This window comes from Magnolia sinica, chromosome 3 (genome assembly GCF_029962835.1).
Source record: "Magnolia sinica isolate HGM2019 chromosome 3, MsV1, whole genome shotgun sequence".
NCBI lineage: Eukaryota > Viridiplantae > Streptophyta > Magnoliopsida > Magnoliales > Magnoliaceae > Magnolia > Magnolia sinica.
Genome location: NC_080575.1, coordinates 108,614,459 through 108,636,135, shown reverse-complemented (window position 1 = coordinate 108,636,135; position 21,677 = coordinate 108,614,459). Strand labels below are relative to the sequence as shown.

Here is a 21,677-nt window from a genome sequence, read left to right as displayed (position 1 = left end):
TGGGAATGACGAGGTTTGAGGTGATGATCATGGGTGTCGTGCTTTATAGCGAATCGAATAAGAGATCGCATTAGCTTCTTCCGCCATTTACAAAGGTTAGTAAAAAAAAAATCAGAGAGAGATTGATTCTCTAATCTCTCTTTCCCTTTCTCAATTAGTTAATTAATTAATTTAATATTGTTCCTCTTCTTCTTTTTGTTTTTTATTATTTTTTTAAATTTTATTTTGATTGAAGAGAGATGGGTAGGAATGGGGATTTTTCATCCTTTCTTCCGGTTGCTTTTCCTCTATTTTGAGGGGAATGGTTTTGGGGATTTCGGATAAGGTTAAAGTGATTGTTCACCACCATTTTATGGGGAGTGATCTTCACCATCTAGATCATGGGTGGGGTCTGCCTTGTTACTGAACTCGGCTTAAAAGTTTGAAATTGGCTCGAACTTGGCTCGAACTGGTTTAATTGTTGACTGAGCTAAGCCGAGCTGGACATGCCGGCTCGGTCACCGAGCCGAGCCAATTTTGAGCTGGGTCTGCTTGGTGACCGAGCCGAGCCGAACTGGCCCAGCTCGACTCGGGTTCGGCTCGATGTACACCCCTATTGTACAACTTAATTAAAAGGTTGGATGTCAAATAATGGTATACATTCAATTACTATTGTTTTCTATGATGTGGTCCACATGAGATTTTGATATGCCCGTGGGTAAAACATATACATCATGGTGGGCCCTCGGCTACGTATGGCACTTGATTCGCACTCTTAGAAGTCATAAACGTTGTATATATTTTCTCAAATTAAACCGACTGAATTAGGGAAACCATCTCTTTTAAGCTACTTTCCAAACGTAAAATTGGTTGAATGATTCTATCTTCTGATTTGTGTTTGTAGAAATAAGACCATTGGATTCTTTTCTTTATTAATCACCAAATAAATGTCCACCAATCTGACAGCCAGATAATTAAATAAGCTTAATCTTTTGGTCACCATACATCTAAACTGGTATACTTACGTTGGATGGTTCGACTTGAATTACTTATTTGACACGTGTACAAATTTTAAGTAATTTCTAAGTGCCTGCGTTTGATCCATCACACTCTACAGAGTATCATTGGTTTATCTCCTTCCAAAATCTCCGTCGTCGATTGATGATGAGCAGGCATCTCTACGTACATTCAAACGGGATTCCCATCGCTTTTTTTTTTTGTAAAAGGGCGGGAATCCCTTCTAACGGTGCACAGTACCCCCAACTGACTGTCAATGGACGATGTAGATTCTAGAACGATGGTGCTACCGCACAACACAAGCGCCCACAGGCGGCACACGTGCAAGATCCAGGATGTTCATCAGGCGTGGATGGACGGGTGGATGAGATCCACCCCGTCCATCAGGTGATCTGCCCCATGTTATGCCTTTCTATTGTACATCACGCTGATCTAAGACTCAGGTGGGCCTCACCATTGGAAGCAGCGTAAAATATTCATAAAATCTATAAATTCACGTGGTGTGGTCCACCTTATTTTTATAATAGTGTGATTTTCTCAAAAGTACCTTCGTCTTGGTGAGAAGAGTCGTATGAATGGTTTGGATGGCATATACAAACCACGGTAGGCTCCATATATAGCCATGGCGTGTCCCATCCCAAATCTTACTCATGGTGTGGCCCACCTGAGTTTTAGACCGACCCAGTTAATAAAGTTCCAAAATGAACCCGAGGCAGCGCACCTGATGGACGGCGTGGATCTCATGCACGTGTCCCTCAAATGGTGCTCGTTCGTTGTAGGCACGCCGCACGCCCCCAATGCTTACGCGTTGTCCGGAATTACTGACCGTCCATTTGTCGGTTCGTGTATGGTCCACTTGATGAGTGATCCGGACCGATCTCTGGGCTAAGGAACATTCGCCGCGCGACCCTAAAAGCATGGAATTTGGGGCATGCATACGCAACACTGCACGTGTGGGCAGCATGTATTTGGGTGGAGAGATGCACGGCTGCAAATGACACAGCTAGTCAGCTTCGGCCTACGGTGAGTCCATGAGAAGAGAAAATTATCATAGTAAAAACCACCTTTTATCCAGCTTCTTTTAACAACGCCCAAAACTTACCTTCTCAACTTAGACCTTTTACGTACGGACAGAGCATTTGAGGACGAAAATACCCCTACCTTTTCTGAAAAGCAGGGGTTCTTCCGTCCTAAAATGCTCTGTCCGTACATCAAAGGTCTAAGTTAGAAAGATAAGTTTTGAACGTCTCCAACAAGAAGCTGGATAAAAGGTGACGTTACAGTGATAATTTTCTCCCAAAATAGGGAATCCGATTGACTACTCCCCCCGCCACCAGCCCGGTGGCAGATGGTCGGTGCTCTATGGGCCCCACCATGACATACGTGTTTTATCCATTCTATACATATATTTTTATAGATAATTTTAGATCTTGAACCCAAAAATGATAGGGATATTAATCTCAAGTGGACCACACCACAGGAAAACTATTGATTAGATATCCACCATTAAAATCGTCCTAAGGCCCAGTGTACTGTTTATTTGACATCCAATCTTTTGATTAGGTCATACAGGCCCAGATAAAGGTAAAAAACAAAGATCAGCTTGATCCAAAACTTTTATGCACCCCGAAAAGGTTTTAATGGTCAACGTTCATTCAACACTGTTTCCTGTAATGTGGTCCACTTGAGATGGGGATATACCTTGTTTTTGTTATCATACCATAGAATGATCTAGAAAAATAGATGGATAGCATGGATGAAACGCATACATCATGGTGGGTCCCACCGAGCACCGATCACAGCCAATGGCTGGTCGCACGGGGAGTAGCCAATCCGTTTCCGAGAAATAGGGGCTGTTTACATAAGGTGGGCCACCCATGCACATCGGATGTACAGGTTGGACACTATCCAACCGTCCTTTTTCTCCATAAAGGCGTGGCCCGCCTGATGACTAGATTTCCCTGGTTCACAAGCCAGGCCATGCTCAAACAACTGACCCAGCAGTTCTCGGTTAGGATCTCTTACTCGTGCCATAGATTGGCACGTGTAAAGCGGTTAACCTCTTCATTTCCCCTCGCGCGAACTACCGTACAGATTCTCGTAGTACAACCGCCAGTCCGGTCCGGTTTGGACATGTCCCACACTCACGAGAAGACCGTGAAATGAAAAGAACCGCCGGCCTATCTCTCTCTCCCGTGTAAATATTCTTCCCCCACCCCTCTCTCCCCACCTATTTTCTCGCAAGGTGTCTCTCTCTCTCTCTCTCACTCACTCTCTCTCTCACTCTCTCTCTCTCTCTCTCTCTCTCTCTGTTTTGATGCTCTCCTTCTTCCTTCGAAATCCGAACCCTTGGATCTCTCTCCAAATCAAGGGTTCATATTCGCCGAAATCTCCGTTCCGATTCCCGATAAGATTTCCGCGTATCGGGTATCGGCTGTCCGCTTCTAAAACGGAGGGACGAAAGCAATCTCATCCCAATTTCTCGGCAATGGGAGTCGGTCGGAACGTAGAAGGTCCGTCCTCTCGGTTCTGGATCAAGTTCCAGAAGCAATCCGTCTTTGCCGCGTACACACCGTTCGTCGTGTCTTTGGCTTCTGGCAGATTGGAATTGGAGACTTTCCGGAAATACATCGCGCAGGATGTGTATTTCCTTAGGGCTTTCGTGCAAGCGTTAGTTGTTGGGCATCCTTTATTTCTTTTTCTTGTTTAGAGTTAGGTTTGGTATTTCTTTTGGTGAGATTGTGTTGAATTAGGGTTTTTCTTTTCCTTTTTAGGTATGATATGGCGGAGGATTGTGCAGACGATGATGATGCAAAGGTGGCGATATGCTATTTGAGGAATAGGGCTTTGGAAGAGATGAAAATGTATGATTTGTCAATGAAAGTAAGATTTCGGGGTTTTTTTTTTCTTTTGATTGCCTTGATGTGTTATTTGGACATTTGAATTGCTCTTTCGTTCTTCTATTCACGATAATTTCCATATCTGATTTAAGAAGACTTCTTCTTTTTTTTTTTAAAAAATAATGTATGGGCCCGTTTGGATGTTTCTTGGAACATTTCAACATCCATTAGAAATCCATATCTGATCCAAGTAGACTCTTCTTTTTTATTTTTTTAAAATTATATATATATATATATATATATATATATATATATATATATATATATATATATATATATATATATATATATATATATATATATATATATATATATCCGTTTGGATGTTTCTTGAAGCATTTCAACATCGATTAGAAATCCACCTACAAAGACGATCTCTCATCCTACCGAATATATGTTTGATGCGTATGCCAGATGCGGAGTCCGTTGACCATATTTTCATTCATTGCCCATTTGTGAGGAAGGTTTGGGAGCATTTCTTGCTATCTTTAGGTGCTATGTGGGTGATGCCGAAGGCGGGTGAGGATCTCCTTTTGGCATGGCATGAGGGAGGTTCGGGAAAGGTCGGAAGAGTCATTTGGAGACACTCCATATTATGGCCATTTTGCGGGCAGTTTGGGGAACTAGGAACTCTTGCTGCTTTCATAACGAGTCGGTGTACGTGGAAAATGTTCTTTGTAGGATTAATCATCTCACTTTTGAGTGGGAGAACTATGTTAAGCTTTCCTAGGCTGTTGGGGACTTTTGTTGTGTTTTTCTGTTTGTTTGAATTCTTTTGTGCCTTTTGGTACGCCTTTTAATAAAATGTTGTTATTTCTCTCTCTCTCTCTAAAAAAAAGAATCCATATCCGATCGAAGTAGATTCTTCTTTTCTTAATATAGGATGTTTCTTAGAACATTTCAACATTCATTAGAAAATCCATTGCGGGTGGCTTCTTTTCTTTGAAATCATCATCTCCTGAAAGGGCATTTTCCGCCACCAATTGCGATCGGACTTGAATTCGAACTGGCTGTAGGGTATCCATATGCATCATTTTGCTGTGAAGCAATGCAAATGTAAATAAAGAACTTGGAATTGTAACAAATTTGTGATCTCTTATTGTACGGAAGAGAAACATTTTGAGAAGGCAAACCAGATTTGTCAAGGCAAAAGGAATCGTTGAAGAGGATTAATGCTAGGAGCAATTTAGATCTCATGAAAGGCAAGCAAGATGCTGTAATATATCAGGACTCTTGATTTATTGTTTCCAACACATGAGTTATGATGGTTTGACATGTGCAAGTACTATGGTTTGACTTGTTTGGAACTCAAAAGATTTGACAGTTAGAGGAGTTCATGGTCTATTCATTGGTGACCTCCAGATACCAAGAAGGCATCAGTTGATTAGGCTATTTCAGGCATTCCACTACCTTGTTTGGCACATACTATCCTATGGAGTCAATACATCATAAAGCAACATGCAAGTGATTTCTATGTTTCATATCATAATGTCGAAAGTATTTATAAGAAATTCTCAACTTCTAGCACCATATTGCTTTTGAGAGAAAGCTTTTACCTCTTTATAAACAAGCGATTCTTTCAAAGAAGAAAGCATCAAGGCCTTAGGATCTTGGTTTGAACTCTGAGGACTTATATCTATAATATATAACACGAGAAGTTGGTGGATACTTTTCCCCCACAATTAGTTGTTGAGAGATTTTAAAACATAAAGAATAGTGGATGTGTCTGGCCCTTCAACTGGGGATATTTCTGTCATGTCCCTTTTTTTTTTTTTATAAATAATTTAAATGAGAGTAGCATGCACCATTTCCTCTCCTCCGAGCCCACACACAACGCAACCCTTCAGAATTTTGTCCAACGAAAAAACCATTTAGGGCCCACCATGATGTCCTGGCAACATCCGGAACATCCACTACATCCATCATTTGCGGTGGCTCATGTTAGGTTGGGAGGCCAAAGCTGAGGCATATCTAAAATCAAGTGGGCCAAAGCATCAGAAACAGTGAGATGGGATGCCCACAGTTTGAAACTGCTCCAACAGTTTTCTGTTTTGACTCTAGCTGCATAAAAACAGCCGATGAATCATGTACTCATGTTGAGGGAAGAGGAAACATCACTCAGTCCACGGCGGCTCATGTTAGGTCAGGAGGCCAAAACAGAGGCATATCTAAAATCAAGTGGGCCAAAGCTTCAGAAACAGTGAGATGGGATGCCCACAATTTCAAACTGTTCCAACAGTTTTCTGTTTTGACTCTAGCCACATAAAAACAGCCGATGAATCATGTACTCTTGTTGAGGGAAGAGGAAACATCACTCAATCGCCTTCATTGCCTTTGTCATCCATTCTTCATGTTCAGAAATTGTCTACTAATTATTGTCTGTTAGCTACCTCACCACTTTCTGCTTGGTATTAGAGCAGGCTTTTGGATCTGATCGCAGTCTACTATTGTGGGGCCCACTGTTGATGCCAGTGAGGTACATCCATGTAGTCCTTTAAAGCAGAAAAGTATAGGATCTAGCAGAGAATGGTTTTAGAAGAATATTGGTGTTTTTTATGCAATTTTTGGATAGCTTTTTGTTGCGTTTCAGCGAAAATAGGTAAAAGTCAGAAAAATCCAGATTTCGATTTTTCTTACTGTACTAACTTTTTGGGGGGTTTTTTTGAGCAGCTTTGTAACGTGGATTAGGTTCAGTTGATCATTAGCAATCGCCTGCATGTAGCCTGCACTTAGCCACACCGTTCCCCTCCAATCTCTCTCTCCCTCCCTCTCTGTCTGTCTGCATCGTATGTGCCACACCCCCTAGGGTTGATACTGCAGCACGCGAGCACTTCTCACAGCAATTTATGATGTGAGATATACTTGATTGCTCACCTCTGATTGAACTTGATGAACATGGCGTGTATTAGATGCTTGATTAGGTGCATTTAATCTTTTCAGACTTGTTAGTGTGTATGTGGCTATTGAAACGATACCGGATTTGATTAGGAAAAATAGAACCTTATGTACTCCAGCGAAGTATTTGTTGGACTTTTGGTTGGTTTTCTACGATTAAAGAAAAAAGAAAAGAAAAGAAGAAATGAATTTAACCCCCTTTTTTGGCATGGAATGAGCTGGTTTTAGAAGTAGGCCTCATTTCAGTTGGGGGATCGGGGATGTTTGGACGATTGGGAAGAAATATGCATGGCAATTGTTTTTTAGTACATGAGATTGTACGGGGTGGAAATTGGGTGTGGCTAACACTCGATAACTTGCTGTTTGACCAAATCATAATTAGAAAGCTAATGGGATATGTTAAGAGCATAGCTCTTTTGAAGAAGGGATTAGGAAGCCATCTTTGATATTCCAGATGGGCTTCCTGTTGGCTTTTCACCAAAATTTTGGGCGGAGGTGAAAAGAGATTTATTTGCATTTCTAGAAAAAAATCATGGAAGGGAAAGAGTTTGTAGGGAGATGGGATCTTTCTTAAATTGCCCTTATCCCTAAGAGAGAGGTGAGTGCTATAGATAAAAGATTTTTAGTTATTAGCCTCATAGGGAGTGGGATGGATGAAAGATTGCATTACTCTGCCTCATTCTCTACTCCCATCATTTTTTAAAAGAAAAGATGATGAATTCATTAAGCGTTGGAAGAAAACAAAAGATGAGAATAGAGGCGAAGGGTGACCCTCTTGTTGCCTTGCCAAACTTGAGAAGCAAAACAAACTACACAAAAAGAGACAATCGAAGGTGCCTAAAATGATGTAGGAGGGATGAGAAAGAAGATAGAAGAGGAGAATATGAGACTTTTGCACACACTACACAATTCAAAGGGGTTAATTTTATATGGTTTTCTCCCTTTGCAACAGAATATTTCTTCCTAAACTCATGTTCTCTCTCAAATTCCAATCTTCCTTTCATACGGCATGTACAAAGACACACATATATAAAAGCTCAAGTATTCTAAAATAATAAAAAATACTACACACATGTGGACTTTAATCTCTCCCTTCTTTTTATTCTCTTATGCTAATATTGAACTTAGTATAAAAGGTGTCCCGTATCGGTATCGGTTGGCGTAACGGTGACCTCCAAAACCGATACGGATACGGGGGCGTAACGGTGATACGGGGGCGTAACGGCCCGTAACGGCGCAAAAATTTTTTTTTGCCAAAAAAATATGAAAAAATATGGATTAAATCCGGAATATTCTAAGCATTCCAAATATGCATTCATTTATAAATTGGAACATGTTTATGGTGGTGTAACGGTCCACTCTTTAGTGAGAAGTTGTATCGGACTGTCTGATGAATTTATGAACCAGATAACCTGAATTTGACTACAAAATTCATATATTTAATTGTCTAACTATCTACTATCAATGATAGATATATTAGAATGAATGTAATATGAAAATATCTTACATTTAGGTGTTTGCAATTATTTTTGAGGGCCAAAATTCATGCGTAAATAGAAAAAAATATAAAATGGCACCCCAAATATGTAAAATGCACATTAACATGTTCTACTATGATTAACACATCATATGGCATCATTAAAACAGCAAAAGAATCATTAAAAAATGATTTTTCGAATTTTCAAAAAAAGGGCCGAAAAAAATGCGTAAATAGAAAAAAATAAAAAATATATATAAAATGGCACCCCAAATATGTAAAATGCACATTAACATGTTCTACTATGATTAACACATCATATGGCATCATTAAAACAGCAAAAGAATCGTTAAACAATGATTTTTCGAATTTTCAAAAAAAGGGCCGAAATAAATGCGTAAATAGAAAAAAATATAAAAAAAATTATAAAATGACACCCCAAATCTGTAAAATGCATATTAACATGTTCTACTATGATTAACACATCATATGGCATCATTAAAACAGCAAAAGAATCATTAAAAAATGATTTTTCGAATTTTCAAAAAAAGGGCCAAAATAAATGCGTAAATAGAAAAAAATATATAAAATATATAAAATGGAACCCCAAATCTGTAAAATGCACATTAACATGTTCTACTATGATTAACACATCATATGACATCATTAAAACAGCAAAAGAATCATTTAAAAATGGTTTTTCGAATTTTATAAAAAAGGGCCAAAATAAATGCGTAAATAGAAAAAATATCTAAAAAATATAAAATGGCACCCCAAATCTGTAAAATGCACATTAACATGTTCTACTATGATTAATACATCAAATGGCATGATTAAAACAGCAAAACAACCATTAAAAACTGATTTTTCGAATTTTAAAAAAAGGGGCCAAAATTCATGCGTAAATAGAAAAAAATATTAAAAAATTATTAAATGGCACCCCAAATCTGTAAAATGCACATTAACATGTTCTACTATGATTAACACATTATATGACATGATTAAAACAGCAAAATATATTAAAAAAAGTATAAATACCTATTTTTGACGAATTTCTGAAAAATGGCCCACCGAGCTTTGATTCAAAAAAATCTATAATATAATGTGTTTTTCTATCAAATACCTAGCTAAGGTTGGTCGAAATTAGTAGTAGAAGGACTTAGAAACAGTTTGGAAGCAAGAGGTTTCAAAAAAACGGCAAAAACAGAGCTAAAAAAAAAGTTACCGTTTCGGGCCCGTTACGGGCCCGTAACGGCCCGTTATGCCCCGTTATGCCCGTATCGGTCCCGTATCGGCCGATACGGGTACAAAAAATCGAATCGGCAGTTTCGGCCCCAAAACGGGTAACGGTTCGTACCGTTACCGTTACGTATCGGCCGATACGGCCGATACGTAACCGATTTGGCATTCCATAGATCTTCCAAGATATTAATATATCTTATTAAAGACCAATTGAGATATTAATTTATTTTGTTAAATATCTTCAAAGACACAAATCTCTCAAAATTGAAACCATGAATGACTAAATATCACTATCCTTCAAAATCTTCACTGGATAAAGACCTAAAAGAACCAATCTAGACCTTCACAAAGGTTATTTATTTCTTAAAAATCTCTAAACATAAGCTGCATAACTCAACATGTGGGGCCCACCAAATGGGTTGTACCACCAACAAACCAGGCTTTTGGGGCCCGCATCTTCATCTCATACTTCTTGCGATCGTTCATGCTTGCATTATTCCTCACTGGTAGGAAGGAACTCATCTTTGACTTGATAGATGATAGCGATCTACCTTTATAATGTTTCTTCCTTGTTGGCGGTAGTTGATAGTGAAGGCCCATGTGTCGGATTACCACTTGCATCAAATGGGGTTGTAGATCATGACACATCTTTGTTCATCTTTGTGCTCTACATATGCTAGGTGTCGGCTTACACTTTTGTAGTTATGGAGTTGTAAGTCTATCCACTCCTTGTTTACATAGTGTTGCCTATGTCCTTACTGGATTCCGATTTCTGTGCTTTGATCGTTGTTCGGATGGGGACCGGCATGATCATCTCATCTTTGACTTATACCGTAGAATGCGCTAGTTCAACCGTTGAGCTGCTCATCTCATCCTTGCCGGTCTAATTGTTGATATGTTGTCTAATCTGTCTATGGATAGATTCATCTACTAGTTCATCATCCAACTCTTCATGTGGATCTTCTTTGATTGTGGCACCTTCTCTAGGTACTCATTCGTTGGATCTTTAGACATTTCCTTTAATCAATCTTAGATTTGTTAATTGAAATTCTTAGATTCTTTGTGTAACTTGAGAATCTTAAAATTTACATCACAATTCACAATTGTAGCTCTCCAATTGTTCATCTCTTCTGCCACGAGGATGAACAAATGAAACACGGTTGGAACCATTAACATCCGATTCCAAGATGTGCCAACTTCTCATGCACAAGGAGAGACTCTTCGATGTTAAGTTTTGAGATTCCTCGTGCTTGTGAGGCTCACTTGGTGAACGGGTCAGATGGAATATAAACAACATGGTGGGCCCTATTATTAAGTTGGTGAACAGTGGACACCCCATTCCCACTGTTCTTATAGTGTGGCTCAAGTGAGTTTTGGAACAACCTAATTATTAAGCTCAGTTACTAAGTTGAGGTGGCACAACAAATGGATGGAGTGGATGTCACAAAAACATTTAAGTTGGCCCACAAAGCTTACGTGTTGCATTTGTTTGTATACCATCATTTTTGTATGGAAGAGACTTCCTTTTTCAAACTCAGAGGACCTAATGCATTGAATGCTGCCTAATTTGAGTAATTGGAATTTCAAAAGTCCATATAATTCCTTAATAATGTGTTTAATATTACAAAAAATGCCCTTGACAGTCTTTAACGGGCTGGGCTAAGGCTAATGGGCCTTTATACATAACCGAGCCTAGCCTAATTAGTAAATGGCCTTTAATTTTCTGCTCAGGCTTGGCCCTCAGACTGTTCTAGACCTTGACATTTTGCAAAAGCAAGATTGAGGAAGAGGTTGAAGACTTGATTGATGTAGGATGGGCTGCAAATGCATTCTTAATACGACTAGTCTAAAAGAAGGCCAAACAAAAGCGGAAGTAGTCCGTCATAATTGGACCCAATCTTACGTAGGGCATGACATAACTGAGTCCCTAGGCATGTTTAGTTCGAAGAGATTGATTTCGGATATGGAGAAATCGTTGTTTGAAGTGTTGACCGTAAAAACAGCCCTAATTTTTGATACAGGCATCGTTATGAAATGCATAGCCTATTGATCTTTATGTAATGGTGGTTTTGGGGTCAACCGATCTTCATGGCTGGTTGTGGACATCTATTTCGTGAGAAACACTCGTAATGAGGTTCAAAATTGCAATTTTAGGAAAACTTTATTATTTTTATTTTTATTCTTTTGTTTTCGTCGTATCTCCCTATTCTTGCAGTTATAGTATTTTCACATTTTTAAGAAATTACTTGTAATAACGTTGGGAATGCTCCGGTAAGGTTTATTTGAGGTTTATATTTTTTTGGCAAATTTAATTTTTTGGGAGGTTTTTTTTTTTTTTTTTTTGCTATTTTGGATAATTTCGAATTAGGGTTTTAGGTATTCCATATAAGTGATGTAATCGAGCAATGTCAGTTCATTATGCAATTAAATATTCGAGTTTTCACTTTTATTTTTTCTCGTAGATTCAAGAACTACCTTATGGATTTAAGGGTTTGACTACTTGAGGAAGATGATGATCTTTCTCATTATTGTTTCATGCTTTTCCTTGCGTCAAGACTTTACCTGCCTTATGAGCTCACCCATCATTATGGGATCATGTTGCTTGACTCAATTTATTGGGTGTGGAATGCTCAATTTATTCCATAGCAGTAATGGTGGTCATGCTAGCCATAGTCGTTATCGTTACGATATGGGCTATAATGGCCGTTACATATAATTTTAGAAAAAACCTATAGAGGACTATTATTGGGCTATTATGGGTCAATTTTTGTATAACGGCCATTACGATCTTGTAATGCGCAACGGTTACCACTATTACCATCGGTAATTGTCTTGGAATACCTTAGCAATGCTGATACCCTGGGGCAGCCTTCGGTCAAGTCATTCTATTCGGTTCTAGCTTGCCCTCACTCTATTGGCCCTTCTACCCCATCTCCCTTATTTGAAAGTGTAAGGGTCCTCCTTGGGACCTAGCTTTCACCTGTTTAGTGGGTAAAAAGGGCTTATGATGGATAATCTTAGTGAGAGAGGAATGTGTGTCATGAAATGGCTGCCTTTTGCGTTTGAATGAGGCAAATCTGTGAATCGTTTATTTATCCATTGCCCATTTACTAATTATATTTGGGATTTATTTTTTGTACTTCTTAAGGTGGCATGGGTTATGCCACAAATCCATGGGGGAGCTAATGAGGGCCTGGCATGGGGGCAAGAAAGGCAGTAGATGAAGTCTGATTGTTTAGTGTTTATCCGTGCTAGCAATGTTTTGTGCGGTGTGGCTCATACTCAATAATTGGGTTTTTTAGGACAAGTTGAGTTTCCGTGATTTGGTATTTCTAAAAGTGAGTGTTTTGTAATTAAATGGGATGTGCTTCTAAGGCTCTTGGATAGAGTCAAGGGTTTGAGTGGATTCTTGGGGCATTTATTTCGTCGTTGTACTTGCCACTTGGGATGGTGCCTAAGCATCCTTTTGTTTTTCTTTAATAAATTTTCATTACCCCATGTTTTTTTTTTTAAAAAAAGAAGGAAAAAAATGGACCAATTGGAACCCAAACTAACACCTCTTACACTTGTGAATGGGGAGCCATCCAACACATCCCCCTGATCCATAGTGATGATAGGTGCTGCTTGTCCTCGATTCACAACGGGAAAGATCCATAATGATGAGAGGTGCTGCTTGAGATAGTCTCTAGTTTTCAAGCTTTTTTCTTATATTCTTGAGAGATTCTAACAAATCAGGGATTCTTGATTGTCTTCTTTTTTATAGTGACTATTTCTGAACAACGTTTCTTCAAAGTGCTTCTTTAGGTATTAGAGAGGGTTGAGACTGGGAGACCTGCTTCCTTGTCCCCATTTGTAATTGTCGGGAAGGTACTCAGTAGAATGATCAAGAAAATAATTGAGGAGTGCATCATCTCCCGTTTTAAAGGTAGATGAGTTGGATTTCCAGGTGTTGCATTTTCAGTTCACGGACAATACATTGTTAACATGTGCTTCTTCTAGAGAATATATTGCGAGCTTGAAGTTTGATGGAATGGGGTATTTTCAGATTAGAAGAACTGGTCCAAGTAAGAAATCATCGGGGTAAACATGATGGAGAATTTTGTGGCAAGTCTTGCAACCATCTTAGGTTATAGGGTTGGTTCCTTCTCATTAACTTAACTTGGCCTTCCACTTTGTATCTATGTGGAAAGAGTAGAAAGAAAACTATCTAGAAAAGCATATGGTGTTTGGAGGGAGAATTATACCAATCATGGTGACCTTTTTCTAATTTGCTAATCTGTTATATATCCCTTTCTCAACACCCAACAAATGTGTTGGATAGATTGGAATGGCTACAAAGAGTATGCAAACTGAGAGATATTGGTGGCCTTAAAATCAGAAGATTAAAGGCTATGAACATAGTTCTTCTTAGGAAGTGGTTATGGAGGTTCTTGCAAAATGAGGATAGCTTATGGAGGGCGATGACCTCTAAATATGGCCTTCATGATGGTGGTTGGATACTCTATCCTGATGTCAATTCTCGAGGGTAGGGGTTTGGAGGGCAAATTTAAAGAGGGTATCACATATGGGGTCGATAATGGATATTGTGATTCTTTTTTGGGAAGATAACTAGGAAGGAATGCTTTGAGAATCTCTATAGGTGGGTAGTGGAAAAGGAAATCACGGTTGATAGATGGTTCTTAAGGGAGGGTGATTGGGTTATCTAGTTCAGTCCACTAGGAGGAATTTGAATCATGTGGAAATCAACTCCTTCCCAGAGAATCTCTATAGGTTAGTAGTGGAAAAGTAAATCATGGTTAACATATGTTTCTTAAGGGAGGGTGATCGGGAAATGTAGTTCATTCCACTTAAGAGGAATTTGAATCACGTGGAAATCAACTCCTTCCATTGTGGGATAAGACCGCACGATTTGGAAGATAATGAGTCTCGTATTCTTTTTTTGGAAGAAAACTGGTGCAATGATGGTTCCTTGGAAACACTTTCGAGCATCTCTATAGGTTGGCACTAGAAAAAGGACATAATGGTTGACATATATTCTCGAGGCAGGGTGATTGGATTATTTGGTACATCCTACTCCAGGAGAAATCCGAATAAATAGACTCATTTTCTCAGTTGTTGCTTTTATTGGAGGATTCTTCAACCTAGCGCCAGGATTAGGTTGCTTGATTTGAATAACGGGCCTTTATGATGTGATCTTTCTACAGAAGAATCACGAGTGTGGGAGATGCTCGCAATGCTATTAACTCATGTTTACTTGGATTGCAAAAAAGGCGAAGTTCTTATGCTGGATCATCTTTCTCAATAGCGGGCGAATATATCGTCAATTGTTTTTGTGTCTTAAAGTTGAGGAAATGGTTACTCATCTCTTCATTCATTGCCAGTTTTCTAAGAAAGTGTGGAATTACATTCTCAACTTAGCTTCCTAGGTATAAGTGAGCTTTGTCACTTGACCAATAAATTGAGAGATCGAGGTTGGATAGAAAAGAACAAAAAAAGAAAGGAAAAAACTTATTAGGGAGAGTTGAATGATGCCTTCATTTGTGGATAGTGTCTTCGATGCATGGAGGTTCGGTTTCAAAAGTCAAAGAGCTAGTAGTCTGTGGTGCTGATCTCTTCCAGCAATATGGGGGATGATATGGAAAGATGTGAATAATATAGCCTTTATAAATTTACTGGAACCTTGACCAAAGCGATGGCAAAATTCGTTGGACTTTGGTACACAACGAATTTATTGGATTGTCTATAAATGACCTAAAGAGATGTTGTATGTGGTTTGTGGAGGATGCTTTCCGTTCTTGTCTAAATCCACACCACATGGAAGGCTCCGCCAAGGGGGATGCAGAAACTAAACTTTGATGGGTGCTCAAGGGGCAACCTTGGCCCAACAGTAATTGGAGATATCATAAGGGATGGCTAAGGAGGTTTGTCGAGTCTTTGTTAGTCCTATTAGTTCGTGATTTGAATGAGGTGGAAATGAGGCCCTGTAGATAGGCCTTAAGCAAACTCATTTGTACGAAGGTCCCTGCAATCACTGAAGATGATTCTTAAAGTGCCATTAATTAGCATCTTTGGTCATGGATACAATGAAGATCGGGAAGATGGTGGAGGAACTTAGAGAGTTAAGAGAAGTACTTCTTTGGCGTCCTTCGCATGTATTCTTAGGGAAGGGAACTCTATAGTTGATGATCTACCCAAGGATGACCGTTCTATTCATCATTTATTGTTCATAAATGCTTGCCCTCTATAATCTTTTTGTTGTTGTCTTTCTATAACATTATTTCTCCTCTCCAAAAGATTGTGTTCATATGTGTGCACGTTTGGGTGTGGGATAACGGTTGTGATTGTGGGTGGAAGTGCGCTTGCTTTTGTGTGCGTGCGTGTTGGTGGGTGTGCGTGTCTTCTTGCATGTGTATGCAGGTAGTGTTTAAGAGATTATTATTATTGTATGTGTCGGAGACCTGAGATATGGAAACATGTATCGATATCATCTATAAATCACATACTAGGGGATGTATCACTATTTGAGTCAACCTGAGGAAAATGTGGAATTTTTTTTAGTGAAACTTCAGGGGATCTTAAAAAGACAAATGATTAAAAACTAGGGGCTGAATATATTACAAAAAACAACTATACATTATAGATTTCCATTTTATAGTGGCCTAAACTATGTGTTGTAGGACAAAAATATTTAATTAATAAATATGATTTTAATGCTCTAATATTTAATAAATAATGCAACAATTCAGCTCATATAATGAACCGATTTAAAACACCAAGAAAATGGGATTTTTTTATTTTTATTTTTGAAAAGATGGTTAAGAGGGCGACGATACATACAACGGTATGTGAAGGTACACGTGCAACACCACACAATATCTAAGTGAACTACTTTTTTTTTTCGAACTACACCCACAACTGATAATAAATGCCTAAAAAAGGAAGAAATGATTAATGTAAAAGGAAAGCTCCATTGCATATAGCAATCCTCCTTGAGAGAGAGAGCTAAGATGAAGCTCTTCTAGATCCCATATTTAGTTCTCCCGTAGTGGACTATTTGGCTGTACACTGCATAAAAATCACAGTAAATCTTCTAAAATGAAGCTCTCTTCTAGATCCCATATTTATTTCTCCTGTAGTGGACTATTTGGCTGTACACTGCATATTGCAATTAGCTTAGGAAAGATGCTCTGATACCAAGTAGAAAGTGGAGAGATTGAAGGGAAAGAGAAGGAAGAAAGAAAGACAAGGAGAAAACATTTTAGGGCAACAAGTGTTGGCCCAAAAAGCTAAAATACATATTAACTTGGTTTCTGGTGAATTGAAGCAAGTTACAGGATTTTACTCATCTAGGATTTGATTTGTGATAAACATATGTTAAGAAGGTAACAACATCTTGATATTATCTAATTAGTTGAACACAGACCGGAGACTTTTATGATCTATGGCTGCAGTTAGTTAACATATGTTTGGAGGAGATTTGAGTCTCTATTTTTCAAGTTATGTATTGACATGTTCTCTTTTCTAGTCATTTTGTGTCTTTGAAGAATATTATCTGTGCAATGGTACTTCTGTGATGGAAACCAGTTATGCAGGAATGGGGCGTGGACCTTGCAAAAGAGAGCTCTCCGAACCCCGCAGCTCTTAAAAACACAGATTTCCTGGTAGCGACCGCTTCAGGAAAGGTCGAAGGAGGAAAAGGCCCTGCCAAAATTGCAACTCCTTTTGAGAAGACAAAACTTGCTGCTTATACATTAGGTGCGATAACCCCTTGCATGAGACTATATGCCTTTTTAGGTAAGGAGCTTCAGTCATGTCTGGATCCGGCAGAAACCAGTCACCCCTATAAGAAGTGGATTGACAGTTATGCCTCTGAAAGTTTTGAGGTTTGGCTCGTATTTAATCTGATGTACTTGCTAGTATTGTCTACTGTCTTAAAAGGATTTTACTGAAGTATGGCTGTGCATTGTTGTCCCTCTGAACCAACACAGGCAGTGGCTGTGCGAACTGAGGAAGTGCTTGACAAACTAAGTATCTCGTTGACGGGGGAGGAGCTCAAAGTCATAGAAAGGCTTTATCATCAAGCTATGAATCTTCTGATAGAATTTTTGTCTGCTCAACCAATTGTTCATCGAACTGTAGTCCCTTTCTCAGGAATGCAGGAGCCAGCGGAGCGGCGTCTCGTTATATTTTCTGATTTTGATTTGACGTGTACTGTTGTTGATTCCTCTGCCATCTTAGCAGAGATTGCGATATTAACTGCACCCAAAGCAGATCCTAGTGGACCTGAAAATTCAATTGCTCGAAAGTCATCAGCTGATCTAAGGAACTCATGGGATGTTCTTTCCAGGCAATATTCTGAGGAACATGAACAGTGCATAGAGGGCATTATGCCTAGTGAAATAGGTAACTGAAAGCAGCTGCTTTTGCAGTTTCATTTCTTTAATCATTACTGGAAGAAGCAAATGAGGCTTTATGAGGAAGCACTATTTATATTTTGCTTCCTGCTGTTGCTTTTCAGTGGAAGCTTTTAACTACGAAGGTCTATGTAAAGCACTTGAGCGGCTTTCTGACTTTGAAAAACGAGCAAATTCTCGAGTCATTGAGTCTGGAGTGTTGAAGGGCTTGAATTTAGAGGACATAAAACGGGCAGGAGAGCGCCTAATACTCCAAGATGGTTGTGTGGGTTTTTTCCAGCAGATTGTAAAGAAGAAGGAAGTGCTTAATGCAGATGTCCATGTACTTTCATATTGTTGGTGTGGAGATCTCATTAGGTCAGCTTTTTCATCAGGTATTTTTTTTTTTTTTCTATTAGTGCTGTATGAACTCTTAAAATAGTCTGCCACTGCTTGGTACATGCCTATTCTTTCATTCACTCAAAATGTTTATACTCTTTCTTTCTTTCTTGTTTTTTTTGGTGAAAGGTAACGATTTTATTAAAAGAGAACAAATGCCAAAAAAAACCGCAAAGAAATTAGAAGACACCCCAAGATAAAGACGAGAGGCGAGGTGTAATTTTTGAGGCTTAGTCCATTTTATCCTATTTTGCCGTCTTAAAGATCTCCAATACTAATTTACTATTATTCCTCTCTCCCCATAAGGCTTAAATGCCTCTGCCAATAAGGATAATCTCCGTAGCATCTTCCCTTTCCAAAAAAAAAAAAAAGGGAAAAAAAATCCTCCCCCTCTTCCCAAACCCCACTCCCATGCCCGAAAAGAAAGAGGCCCTCGACGGAACCCAACATCACCCACGGCATTTTGAAGATCATCTCTCCCAAAGCTCACTAGCAAAGGGGCTATGAATAAAGAGACGGTCAACCAACTCCTCATTCTGCATACAACATGCAGACATTAGTGATCACCATCTTGCTCCAAACTCATTTTGCATTTCTGAAAATAAAATGGTAAACTATTGACTTGTGCAATGCAATCAACCCTTGACTTTTCTTTCATGATTTATTAATAAAGTATGGAAGGGTTGGATCTGAAGAGATGGTGGTAATGTTGGGGACCCCATATAGCTGGGGCACTCTATGACGATGATATGATTGAAGAGACAAAACATGCTACTTTTTGTCATTGTATTTCATTTTAAAGAAATAGAGACTACGAATGAATACTTTTGCTGCTGGGAGATGATGAAAAACTTCTTTTTATCTCGCTTTGAGCAGGTGGTTTAAATGTTTTGAATGTACACTCGAATGAGTTTTCTTACGAAGAATCTGTTTCCACGGGGGAAATCATGAGGAAGGTGGAGTCTCCCATGGACAAGCTTCGGAATTTCAAAGACATCTTGAAGAACTGTAGTGAAGGCAGCAAGCATTTATCAGTTTATATTGGCGACTCGGTGGGTGACTTGCTTTGCCTGCTTGAAGCGAACATGGGCATTGTTATTGGATCGAGCTCAACCCTAAGGAGAGTGGGTAGTCAGTTTGGTGTCTCTTTTGTTCCCTTGTTCCCTGCTTTGGTCAAGAAACAAAAGGAATTTGTTGAAGGGGACCCATCTACATGGAAGGGATTGACTGGCACTCTTTATACCGTCTCTAGTTGGGCAGAAATTCATGCCTTTATTTTGGGGCTATACAATCATCTTTGATGAGTTTTCTTTTCCGTTCTCATCCCTTAATGCTTAGAAGTTAGAATGAAGGCAGGCATTATCCATGAGACCAATATCTTGATGGTGGTAAATTTTATGAAGTGCCACCCATAGCTCTTTCTTCTTTTCTTCAGTATGGACTGCCATGCAGATGCAGATGCAGATGCTGGGATTAACACATTTGGGTCTGTTTCTTCATCCCATTTCAGCTCTGTTTTCTGCATGCTCTTTTTGAATGAAGATCTAATGTTTGATGAACGTTTTCTATTTTCCAGGCAGTGAGCAGTCAAAGAGGTGGAGTTGGATGTAAGAGAAGCTGTTTGTCTAAATAGATTTTGGTGGCAGCATTCATTAAAAAAAGAAAGGGGATTTTGATGTTAAGTGAAATTCTTTAACTGGGGTTTGGAGTTTGGAAGATGCATACCTCTCTCTAGTTACATGGGGTGAATTAACGATGCTCATCCAGTTTCATGTAAAGCTTCCGACTCTGCCCTTCTTTTTTTGTGTTCGATCGGCCCTCTTATTGGGGATGAATGGCTGTAACATGTGGTTATCATTTCTTACTATGTTCTCTTCCTCTTTCTTGGTTGTCCGTTTGTGGTTCGAAACCACTATTTTCAGTAGTGGTGGAACAATGCATTATGATGTAACTCGATAGAGGATGTATATCAAATCTGGACCATCTAATTTTATGTCCCTCTTGAATGGATTATAGTCCAAAAGCCACGTCACTCAGATGATTTTAACTGGGACTGTCAACAACGGTGCACAATTGTACCCCAACCAGTGCAGAAATTTGAACAAGTCCTTGTACCAGAAGTGAGCCATATAATGGATGGTCTGGATGAACGCGTCATATGTATACCCCAATCCAAACAATCCAAATCGTACGGCCCAAAACATCAGATTGATTGGACAGTCCTAATCTCCGAGTACTGGCCATTTGTTCGTTGAAGTTGGAACTCTTTGCATATTTCGCATTTTAATTCTACATTTGGTGGCCACCAATCGAATGCAGAGGATCAGGATATTTGTGCCGCGTGTTTGATGTTTCTGTGCATGCATGATACATGTAAATCAATTGGGAATATGGGCATCGTAGGCCACATTGCGGATGTAGCACGGGACGGATCAATTGATCTCAACTGTCTGATTTTGATCATTTCGTTTCTAACCATCCATTTGATATCTGCCAATTCGGTGGTAAGGATCACTTGAATAGTGTGATTTTTGGATGGTGATCCATTACCTATAAATTTTTTTTTTTTTGTTTTTTTCCAAAAGCCCGGAGGAGTCGCGTTTTATTGTGGAAGATAGTCGGGTAGTCAACCAACTGGGCTTTGGTGGTCCCGCCCCAATTGTAAACTGGTTGGGTGGCTCATCAAATCAACCATATAGATCACCAAACCATGTGCACTTACCAAGGACATATCATAGACAGTCGCAGGTGGCCCCTCAGAGCCCCCTGTCCGTTCCTAGGAAGTACCCAATCCACGTCCAATTGTGGACTCGCTGGATGGCCCATCAAATTCAACAGTCTAGATCACCAGACCATGCGCAATTACCAAGGACGGATTAGTGACAAAGTTGCAGCGAGAATAAAATAGCAACCGTCAAGATGGTGGCCATCAAAATGGATAATTGAAAATGAAACATGACATATCAGGTTGTTAAGATCGTCGGATCTGTACCAATTTTGATCTTCTCTCCATCCATGTTGGGGCCTAAGATTTGGACGGTCTGGACTGGCTTGCACATATGCCAAGTGTCCACAATGATCAAATGAAACAGATGCATTGTAATCCAGCCGGGAAAAGATAGATGGAAAATATGGGACGCGGATTGGTTAAGTGACCCTGCCACTAGCCAATAGCTAGTGGTCGGTGCTCTGTGGGCCTCACTATGATGTACGTATTTCATCCACACCGCCCATCTAATTTTCCAGATCATTTTATTGAATCAGCCCAAAAAATGAGGTAGATCCAAATCTAAAGTGGGCCACATCACAGGAAATCTCAGCCAACCTGGCTATTGGCAGCGTCATTGGCCAAATCTCTGCCAACCATTCGACTTG

At 39.4% G+C, this 21,677-nt stretch overlaps 1 protein-coding gene across 4 annotated transcripts in view; it reads left to right on the top strand.

Annotated features, from left to right (window-relative positions):
* Nucleotides 1-3,149: 3,149 nt before the first annotated feature.
* The window catches only part of LOC131240634 (bifunctional TH2 protein, mitochondrial-like), a 54,558-nt gene continuing 36,030 nt past the window's right edge, over nucleotides 3,150-21,677 (top strand). Inside the window, exons 1-7 of one of the 4 annotated variants that reach the window (XM_058238985.1) lie at nucleotides 3,150-3,241; nucleotides 3,771-3,879; nucleotides 17,103-17,393; nucleotides 17,499-17,913; nucleotides 18,029-18,298; nucleotides 19,179-19,788; nucleotides 19,879-20,299. In XM_058238985.1, coding sequence (XP_058094968.1) covers nucleotides 3,778-3,879; nucleotides 17,103-17,393; nucleotides 17,499-17,913; nucleotides 18,029-18,298; nucleotides 19,179-19,603 — 1,503 coding nt within the window. In that variant the 5' untranslated portion in view covers nucleotides 3,150-3,241; nucleotides 3,771-3,777 and the 3' untranslated portion in view covers nucleotides 19,604-19,788; nucleotides 19,879-20,299. The other 3 variants (XM_058238983.1, XM_058238982.1, XM_058238984.1) reach the window with 3 other exon arrangements.